Source organism: Pteropus medius, unplaced genomic scaffold (assembly GCF_902729225.1).
Source record: "Pteropus medius unplaced genomic scaffold, Ma_sr-lr_union100, whole genome shotgun sequence".
Lineage (NCBI taxonomy): Eukaryota > Metazoa > Chordata > Mammalia > Chiroptera > Pteropodidae > Pteropus > Pteropus medius.
Window position 1 is genome coordinate 60,265,529 of NW_024344378.1, and position 10,604 is coordinate 60,276,132.

The 10,604-nt window shown below is 38.7% G+C and overlaps 2 protein-coding genes across 11 annotated transcripts in view; one reads left to right on the top strand and one right to left on the bottom strand.

Annotated features, from left to right (window-relative positions):
- The window catches only part of MSMB (microseminoprotein beta), a 74,620-nt gene extending 69,970 nt beyond the window's left edge, over nt 1-4,650 (bottom strand). For 2 of the 3 annotated variants that reach the window (XM_039872400.1, XM_039872398.1), the window contains exon 1: nt 4,518-4,650. The gene's annotated coding sequence lies outside the window, so the exon portion shown is untranslated. The remainder of the gene's footprint in view (nt 1-4,517) is intronic. The other variant, XM_039872399.1, reaches the window with a different exon arrangement.
- WASHC2A (WASH complex subunit 2A) overlaps nt 4,581-10,604 on the top strand; it is a 51,833-nt gene continuing 45,809 nt past the window's right edge. For 7 of the 8 annotated variants that reach the window (XM_039872373.1, XM_039872378.1, XM_039872380.1 and 4 more), the window contains exons 1-3: nt 4,581-4,718; nt 4,805-4,927; nt 5,673-5,837. In XM_039872373.1, coding sequence (XP_039728307.1) covers nt 4,716-4,718; nt 4,805-4,927; nt 5,673-5,837 — 291 coding nt within the window. In that variant the 5' untranslated portion in view covers nt 4,581-4,715. Of the gene's footprint in view, nt 4,719-4,804; nt 4,928-5,018; nt 5,299-5,672; nt 5,838-10,604 lie in introns of those variants that run through there. The other variant, XM_039872377.1, reaches the window with a different exon arrangement.

Here is a 10,604-nt window from a genome sequence, read left to right on the forward strand (position 1 = left end):
AAATGTCATTCAATGTCATACAGTACTAAAAATCTAAAGACTTGCAGTAGATTTTAAATTTTAACACTTGAATAACTATTTAAAAGACTGTGAAATTATTAAAATGCAAATGAATTAAATTTTAAAATACCGTATGACAGATTTATCTGAATTCTCAGGCATGGTTATGGCAGTGAAAGAACTCACTAATATGAACAATTTCAATAAAAAGTATGACTCAAAAATATCTGAAAGGGCTATGGGAGAAGTTCCAATAAAGAGAGCAAGATCAAACACATAGGAAGTGGAGTTCAAAACAGCACTATCACATGGGAGGCAGGAAGACTCAGTCACGGACCTTGGGCACGAATTCCAAAGACTGAAAGAAAGAGGGAGCATCTAGCCTGTTGTTTGCCTAGCATTTCTTCTCTCCATTTTTAGTAGCAGTCCCCAATTTTTATTTTGGGACCCACTTATATCCATTCTATGTGGTCTCAGTAGAAGTGTCAATTAGAAGAGTGGGAATATGACCTAAGGGAAGTCAATCAGATTCTGTTTATCTTAGGAATTTGAAACTTCAGTGAAGAAACATAAGAAGGGAAATGACTGGAGCTGAATCATTCTGATGGCAGTGCCTCAGAGAAGGCTGTCCTGCATTGCTCTGGTTTCTGTTCTTCCCAAGACCTGTTTGCCTAGTTTTTCCTTAATTTCTGTGAGCTCTGCAGTATCTTTCCCAAAAATTCTATTTTGTTTGAGTGTGCCAGTTGAATTCTGTTGTGTGCAAATAAAGAGATGCATGACAGACGTGTAGACATAAAAACATTATAAGTATGAAGCGAGGCAGAAATCTGCTCTCCCTGGTAGAGGAATGTAGGTTGCATAGTTTGAACAGTGTGACGTTATCAAAGGAAGCTGATCAAGGATAAGCATAAAAATCAAAGATAAATAAAAGGACTGCTAATCAGTACTTAGGGTCCAGCAAAGTTTGTAGAATACGAATTTGTAGTGATTTCCTTCAGGAACTTAGGTGCAGGAAAGGAACAACTTCGACTGATTTAAAGTTAAGAGCTAGCTGTGAAACAAAAATAGCAAAATGGATTTAATACTGTCAAAAGAACAATTTAAAATGGGTCCAGGAGGCCTCTAGGAAGCTGAGCTAACACACCACCTCCATGTGAAACTGAACTTTGGAACTGGGCTAAACCACAAATGGCTACGTCCTGATACAGTTCCTGGGACTCACTCTGTATCATTGAACTCTATATTAAAAGAATTAAAATTTCACCTAGCTACAGACATAAGCAATCAACCACATATTAAGAGAGAAAGGAGGCATCTGAAAAATACAAAGGAAAGGGCTTACAGAAATGACTGACTCAGCTGGTTAAAGCCCATTCCTAACTGCCCTCTATCTCTCTTTCAGCATTCTCCAGCTAACATGTTTTCCCATAGCTACCTCTCCCACCTCAAGGACTCTCCAGCTCACATCTGTTGATTCATGGCTTGCCAACCAAGTAATGTTCCTCCTTATCTCTGTTGCTGTGTAGGAATAACAAGACTGTATAAAACTGCTTGTTATGTTACAATCAGGGCATGGCCTTTGGATAGGAATCCGCTGAACAGATGCTGGCATTAATAAGTGTTGCTTCCTACTTACAGCCTCAATGTCCTGTCTCTCTGTTCCAAAATCCTATGACAGTGCTGATAATGCTAAGGTCACAAAACAAACGACCTTTAAGGCCAATGGGCTGAAAATTCCTCCCCGCTTGCAGCCCCCTACCCGAAGCTTCCCCTCCCCATTCTGAGTCATAAGGCACATGTGAAACCTCAAAGGAATCACGAGCCCCTTGCATGAACACTGCAGAGGTATATAAACTGTAATAAATCTAACCAAAGGGAGCTTGTGCATGGTGTTGTTAACTCCACATGCTCCGCCAGCCAATAAATTCTCCTTCCTCTAACAAAGTTGTCTGAGCGTCCAATTTCCTCTGTTGGGTGTTGCTTCCCGCAACAGCATAGCACAGTGTAAGTCAGTATGCCAGCACCAATCACAGCACTTTAAAAACAACTTCTCTTCAGAACTCCCCGCTTTTCTGTTTTATAAACTTTTTTTCTACCTTGAAACACAGTTGAGTTCCTACCCAAAGCTGTGTCTTGAATTACAATTCCTAAAGACCCTCAAATAAAGCTTTTGTTTGCCTTGTAGTTCTTAGTCAAAACTGACATCACACTCAAAGAACATGTGTCAGAAACATAAGGTGGGGATATTAAAGGACTGTCAAGAGAAGTTGAAGGCTACTATAATGGGCTCTAAGCAGAACAGGCAAGAAGATAAAGCTAAGAGAATTGAATGAGGTAGGGGAAGGGGCACTGAGGGACTGAGGCTTGGGTTAGTTGAGAACAGATTAGGGCATAAGAGAGAGATCTTTAAATTTAAGAGGCTGCTTTATTGCATCTAGAAACCAGAAAATTTCAGGTTATAAGGTCCAGGTTGTGGGTAAGCAAGGGGCTTTGGGAATTGGGATATAGATTAAGGTACATTGAGGCAGGTTCTTCCACATGGCCATTGAAGCTGCCCATGATGATGTTAGGAGAGATTCAAGTCTGATAACTGGCTCACCTCAATTTTACCAACCAAATTCTAAAGTGTTATTTTTTTTTTTGGTGAATGGGGAGATGGCTAGGAGGTTGGTAGATGACGACTTAAATGAAGTTCCCTTAAGAAATGAAGACTAGCTATAGTGTAACATAGTGGCTAACCATGTAGGTTCTTGGGTCTGATTCTTTACTGTTTTTCTAACCTTGAGTAAGTTACCACAAGTAAGTTATTCTCCTTGTGCCTCAGTTTTCTCAACTGTAACATGGGGGTAATAGTACCTATAGCATAAGGTCATTGGAGAATTAAATATGCATGTGTTTCATAAACACTGAGTACTTCATAAATGGTAGCTATTATTAAAGAGGATACAAATATATAAATTATAATGCAATGTAATACTTTATGATCAATATTTTTACAAACCTATAGAAAATAACTGAAGGGATAATCAGGGAAGTCTTCACTATGTGATAGAAGGGAAAACGAAAGAAAGTTCAAGAGCTAAACAAATAAAGGGCATAGGAGAAGTGATAAAATCTGTTTTTTAAATTTTTCAACTGTAGTTGACACACAATATTATATGTTTCATGTACATAACATAGCGATGAGACCTTTATATATCTTACAAAGTGATCACCATCATAAATTTAGTACCCATCTTTCACCATATTCCATAGCTATTACAATATTATTGACTATATTCCCTATGCTGTACATTACATACTCATGACTTATTTTATAATTGGAAATTTATACTTCTTAATCCTCTTCACCTTTTTTACCCAACCCTCCAACCCCCCCTCCCATCTGGCAACCATCAGTTTATTGTTTCTATGAGTTTGTTTGTTTTGCTTTGTCATTTATTTTTAGATCTCATATATATGCGGACTCATATGGTATTTGTCTTTCTCTATTTCACTTAACATAATACCCTCTAGGTCCATCCATATTGTCACAAATGGAAAGGTTTCATTCTTTTTTATGGCTAAGTAATATTGTTTAATGCTCACTGTATGATAGGCACTGTGCTAGCTATTTTACAGCTATCATCACATTGAATACCATGTCCCTGCAAGATATACAACTTCTTTTTGTTGAGGAAGAAAGTTCATGGTGGTTAATTACTGGCCCTTGGGCAAACAGAAATGGAAATTGGGATCTGTATTTTATTTATTTCTAATAAATTTATCAGGATGGCATTGGTCAATAAAATTATATAGCTTTCAAGTGTTTGAGAATGTCATATGTATATTGTATTGTGTTCACCACCCAAAGTTAAGTTTTCTTCGTTACCTTATATCTGACCTCTTTTACCCTTATCTACCACTCCCCTTTCCTTTAAAAAGTAAGTTGATTCATCACAAGAGGGACTCTTCAAGGAAGCGTGAGAGAGAATAATAGCCAGACCTCTGAGCACTAGAGGGGAGCAGGCAGGGCTGAAGATGGATTCCCAGGCAGGGATCAGATTATAAAAGATTTTTGCCTGTCATATGAGAAGTTTGGACTTGAATCTGAGTTCAATACCGAGAGAGCAAAGGATTTTAAGCAGGCTCTACGCAGTGACTTGAAACCCAGTAACTCACTGATGGCCAGATAGATCAGCCATTCCTCATTTACTGAGTGCCCGTGTGCCCACCCTGAGACAGGGAGTGGACTAACTGCAAAGAATGGGCGCAGCAAGGGAGACCTTTTCCTCTGCCTACATCGCCGGCCTTCTAAAGCTTCCATGCTGGTTGTTCCACAGGCTCCTTTTTGGGGTCCTCCCTCTGGACATGAGGGGCAGGCAGCGTGCTCTGCAGCTAATCACCGGCCGCCACCTCTGCGCTCCCACTGAAGGGCATCCTGGCCCGGCTCAGCCCTTCAGCGCCCTTTGGCGTCTGCACCCAACCTTTCTCTCGCTTCCCTGCCCCCGCCCAGGTGTAAGGCTCCCGACTCTCACCCTCAAAGAGCAGCCCGCAGCTTCCTTTCCCGAGCGCCTCACGTCCGGTCACGTGTGAACCCTGTCACGTGCGGCCTGATCACGTGAGAGCAGGTCACATGTGGGGGCCGCGCTGCTGGGGACTTGGCTTCTAGACGTTTGCGGACCTGGGTGGGTGCGGTCTTCGCGGTCCGGAGTTCGCTTAAGTGCACGGCCAAGATGGTGAGGACGGCGGTGCGGAGTAGGGCCGGGCTGGAGCAGCCGCCTCCTCCAAAGCTCAGCCCTTCTTCTTGTCTTTACCGCTGCAGATGAACCGGACGATTCCAAACCAAGAGCGGCCGCCGGCGTCCGAGCCCGTGTGGGAGCGGCCCTGGTCGGTGGAGGAGATCCGCAAGAGCAGCCAGAGCTGGTCGCTGGCAGCCGACGCGGGCGTGAGAGGCGGGGACTGAATGGAAGGGGTCGGGGAGGAAGGGCGGGCCGCCTGGGGTGATGTGCGGCCTGCGAGCGGAAGGTCTGGATCCCGGGTTCTCCCCACCCAGGCTGTCCCTCTGCCACCTGTCTTAATAATAATACACCTCGCTCGCCCTCGATGACTACTTCGTGGCAGTGCCCAGATGTCAGGGAGGGGGCGGGCCCGTCTGCCTTAGCCCTCAGTGCTCCTGAGTACTCAGACTGCGGCCCAGATGCAGGTTCTCTTCCTGAGGCGGGGCAGATCGATTCTCCGCGCGTCGCGGGATTGCTTGGGCAGTAGTCAGGCGATTCCATGATGGTACCTGGACTGAGTAGGGCGGTAGACAAACCAGTACGTGGTTATTATTCTGGGTTCTTCAGGCGGGAGGCCCAAGAAGCCCAGGATTCCAAAGTTGCATATCAATAGGATTTTTAAAAAGTAGTAGTTATTTTACCCTTTGTCTGTGATCCTTGTAGAATGACAACCAAACAGAACTTAAAAATTTCTCCAGAAAGGAAATAGTGTCCGTTGACTCTTTGCCACTGTTTTGACCAGCTTTCTCAATGTTTTTCAAGGCCACTTGGTCTTAGTACTGACAAAAATAGCATCTCTTGTGCATTCCAGCACAGACATACAAAGGTGAAAGGAAATGGGTTCTCTCTTGTTTTGACACAAAGAATAAATGCATGTAATAATGATACTACTTTACGTTTGTTTTTAAATAGTTACTACAGTTTCTACAGGAATTCTCACAACAGACTATCTCTAGGACACATGAAATCAAGAAACAAGTGGACGGACTAATTCGTGAAACTAAAGCCACAGATTGTCGTCTACATAATGTCTTCAATGACTTCCTTATGCTGTCTAATACCCAGTTCATTGAGAACGTGAGTTGCTTAGTTACAGTAGACTTATAAATAATGCTTTTTTGAGGAACAAGAGTCATTGTGATATTAAATGATCTATCATTAGTTTCCCTCCTAAATGTTGATGGAAGTAGTGGTTCTTGTTAATCGAAGCTTCTTTCTCTCAAATTAATGCCTTTTCTGAAAAATTAGTTTTAGAAAAAAAGTTTTCTAAGCCTTTAAAAATACCTAATAAAATTTCCTCATAATCCAGTCTTTCCATCCCTTTTTAAAAGATTTGAGAATAGTCAGCAGTTGTGCTAAATTGCATGGCACTCAAAACAAAAAAGCATTGTTATGACATATTTAGTAAAGAGAACCACGCACTTGGTCTGATGCTCTGGGCCACCAGCATGTAGCTGCAGTTATTGATTGTGTCCATTATATTCTCATAAATTATATTAAAGGCACGTATGTGTCCACTTGGAATAGTCTCAACTAACGTTTTATTATGATTGCTGAACCTATAATATAGAATCAACTCTGAACAGATTACTGGGCTATAACCCATATGTTATTTTGTCTATTTATTGAGTTTCTGTTAAGTGCTAGGTCCTAGGAATACATAGATTAATTAGACAGAGCCTCTTCTTATAGAAGACCACAATTTTCCATAATAGTGTAATTCCAGAATAGAAAGAAAACTAGTGGCTGGAGCCTAGTGAGTGAAGGGGAGACTATTAAGAGTTGAGAGTGGAGAGGAAGCTTAGTTAAACTAATCTATATTTCTCATAAGGTGGCTAACTTCCTAAATGTCAGCATTAATTAATCTGTGATAATAGAATTAATAAAGTAGGCTATTTTATAAGATTGTTAGATATAAAGTAATAGAAAAGATTTTGAAAATTGCAGGATTATAAAAAGCCCAAGATTCTGGATTCTTAAGACAAGACCAGATATTGTCATGCAGATATTTTATACAGTATGTTTGTGCATTTTTTAGTTCAGGTTGAAATGCCATGACTAGCTTTATTTTGGGAGGCGGGGAGTGGGAAGGGAGCTATGTATAAATTAAAGATCTTAATAAAAGTCATGGAGATCTCTTTGCCCAGTAAGTTTAAAATATAACAAGTATTCTAGTAAAATCTATAGTCGTATTCTGGTTTGCTATACAGAATGTCCATCCTCGGTCCTGAGCATCTTTCTCATTGGAAGAGAGGTAGTTTACAGGACTGTCATCTCTACTTTCCTAGCATATGCAAAAGTGATGGAGTCTTTTTAAATATACTTTTTTGGAGTCTTTTTAAATATACTTGTTGCTCTCATTCTGCAGTCATTGTTGCAGTCCTAAACTGGGCAAGGGATGTGCCCGATGCGCTTGTACCGCATAGGTACTGGATTAGTACCAAATTGATACTTTGGGAGTGGGGGGCATCATAACTTCTTTTTCTGAATCATTGTCTTCAGATATTACTTCTTTTTTCTTCAGCTCTTCTTTTTTGGCCAAGTTTTTGTTGATTAGGAGTTTTCCATGATCTAGTTTTTATTGATTTTTTTAATAAGTTTTTTTTTGTTGTTCAATTATTAGATTCCCTGTTTTCCATCCACCTCTCCATCCCCTTGTCCTGTATGCCTCTTCTCATTCTAGTCTGCAGCCATAATTCCTCTCTGGATGTACCTGTTCCCACTGCCAAATTTAACTGCTTTCCAGACCTCCCTATAATGCCAAATGTTACATTTTCTTTCCATTTATGGCAGAACATGATGATGTTGAAAGTATGGCTAAAACTGAAAATATCTACATGCTGTTAATATATTTGGTAGTGATTTGGCTCGTTATATGTTTTGTTCAGACCCTGACATTGGTACTCATGCATTATAATTCTGGCTTGAATGATGGTGCCATTTGGTTTCGTGGTAGTTTATTAGAAAAATATTCAAAGACAGGTAGGTTTCTGGGTTTTAGTAATTAACCTCAGAGACAGCTACAGGATAGCACACTGCCTTAGAAAATTAGTGAAACTGAAGAGCAATTAGGACTTTTTAGGGCAAGAGAAATTAGTAAAAGCTCCAGAGGGGACTCTGAAGAAAGAGAAATACTAATTAACAGTGGTTCAGTGTGTTATCAGAAGGGAACAGAATTCTTAAAACTCCATTAATCTGTTAATTTAGGAATTTTGTCCTGAAAAGTTAAGTGACTTCTTTAGTAGCACTTCCCACAATTATAATTTTACACTTATTGATGTAATTTGATGCAATGAATTCCCCTATTAAATCAAGTCTCATTTTTTTCTAAATGTTTTATTCCTTGGGCTCAGCACAAGCCTGATATTTAGCGACTCAGTGAATATTTGAATGAATGAATGAATGAATGAAGGAACACATACATAAAAAGGATTAGGGCTCTGTATAATCTGTTAAGAAATCCTTTGCCCCTGGTCCCTTTTTCTCCATTTCCCCACCTTCACCTTTTACCATGTCTTCCCCAGTGAGGAAAAGATCCTTTGAGCAGAAATACTCAAGATACTTAAAAATTCTGGATATGGCTTCCTGATTTGAAAATGAGCAAAAAAACCATGAAGCTGTGAGTTCAGCCTGGTAAGGGTGAAGGAAATTAGCATTGATTACCTACTGTGTATTGAGTACTTGAGATGCACAGTCCTGGTCACCCTCAAAAGATCCCATGGTTTTATGTATTTGCTGGTTGATTTCTTAGATGTCATGTTTGGCTTTCCAGCTGCAGGCTATTGATGTCTTTATGAGATAGTTTTTAATGACAAGCAGAAAAAGTAGGATATTGGTACTGTTCAGTCTTCAGCATGAAGCTCAACCTTTTAGGTTAAGTAATCTCACTATTTAAATTCTGAGGTATCTTTGGTAGCTGCCATGTCTTAATGTCTCAATTTTGATAATTTACTTTTTTGTTCCTGTGTTTGAAAATCACTTCCCCATTTTCTGATCTTTATAAAATAATTAGAAAGAAGAGTATGGAAAAGAAGCATCTGAAATTTTATCAGCTAGAGTGGAGTTGCTCAACATTTTGGCATATGTATTCCAAGTCCATTTCCCTTGAAGACATTTTCCTTTCTTGTTATAAAAGTAATGAAGACTCATTGTAGAAGAGACTGGCATAGTTAAAAGATATTGAAGTTTAAAAATTAAAACTACAAAAATCAATTATAACTCTACTACCTCAGTTAACCAACCATTGAACATTTTGGCATATTTCTTTTTAGTCTTTTTTTTTTTTTGAACTTTTTCTGGATGATGAAGAGGAGGAAGAGGAGTGTGTGTATTTGTAGCCTGCATTTTTTTAAGTGTTAACTTATTAAGGTTTTTAACACATCTATAAGATTTGTGAACTTAATTTTTTTGTTCTTGTTTCATTGTATGACTAGATCATAATTTTTTTCACAGTCCTTCAAAATCAAATTTTTTAACGAAGTATTTCATATGTCTAGAAAAGAACAGATAATAACCTCAGATGCTAATGATTTGCATAACCCTGCATTAACAGATTTTTAATATTTTGCTATATTTGTTTGAAAGATATCAAGTCCCCATTTTTTTCTTAACTCTAAGCAGGTTGGGTGAGGGCTCCTTTGTGTCTTTGCCTTTTTATTCTTCTTACCTAGAGAGTTTATATATGTGGATATGTATGAATGCACATGTGTAGTATGAGGTAGGGATCTCTTTTTTTTGTCCCCCATATGGGTAACTTTTATCATATAGTTCTTTTCCTTACTAATTTATATGTATGAATACATGTGTGTATGTGTGTGTTTATATAAATATAAAATCAGGCTTACATGTAATTGTGGATCTGCTTCTGTCTTTTATTATGTTTATCTGCTGTATGTCAGTATCATAATCTTAAATACCATAGATTTCTAATAAGTCTTAATAGGGCAAGTCCCTGTGACTTCTTTTTATTCAAAATTGTCATGGTTTTTCTTGGCCTTTTTACTCTCCTGTGTGAATTTGAGGATTATTTTGCTAAGTTCCACAGAAAATTCTATTGACATTTTGATTGGAATTACATAGAATTACAAATTTGGTGTTTGTGACTTTCGACTGTAAATCGTGATGCCATGAGCATCATATTGTTTGTATTTGTGATTATTTTTCTTGGAACTAAATTTCAAGAAGTAGAATTCTTGGATCATAAGATATGGACATCTGAAAACATTTTCAGATGGGCAGATATTTCTAAAATGTGGACAACATCTGCTGGCAAAGTTTTGGAAAATGGGCTCTTGAATTGTTAGTGACAGTGTGAGTTATCATACATTGTGGATAGTCATCTGGAAGGAGCTATTAAGATTAAAAGACAGTTTTGTCCTTTGACTTGGCAATCCTGTTTTGGGAAGCCTATCAAATTAAAATGGCCAGAGCCTAAGAGTATATGTGTGCATACGTTTACAGTAGTCTGTTTAAAAGAACAAAAACTGGAAAGCTAATGTTCATCAATAGAGAACTGTCGAATTAAATATGGTTAAGTTTATACTGTAGGATATTATGCAGATATTAAAAAGATTGAGTTAAATATATATGCGTTGACCTAGAAAGTGGCTTATGAGAACATTAAGTGAAAAACTGGGGCAAAGAAATGTGTATAGTATGAGTGGATTTTTATTTAAAAGCAAGAAGGTTAGGAGAACTCTCAATATGTGCAAATGTCTATATGTATTTGTGTAAGAGCGACATGAAACAGAGGAGCACACACAAAGCTGAAATTGGTTATGGGGAGGTAAATATTTTTAAATACATCTCTTTTATATATATATATATATATATATATGTATATAT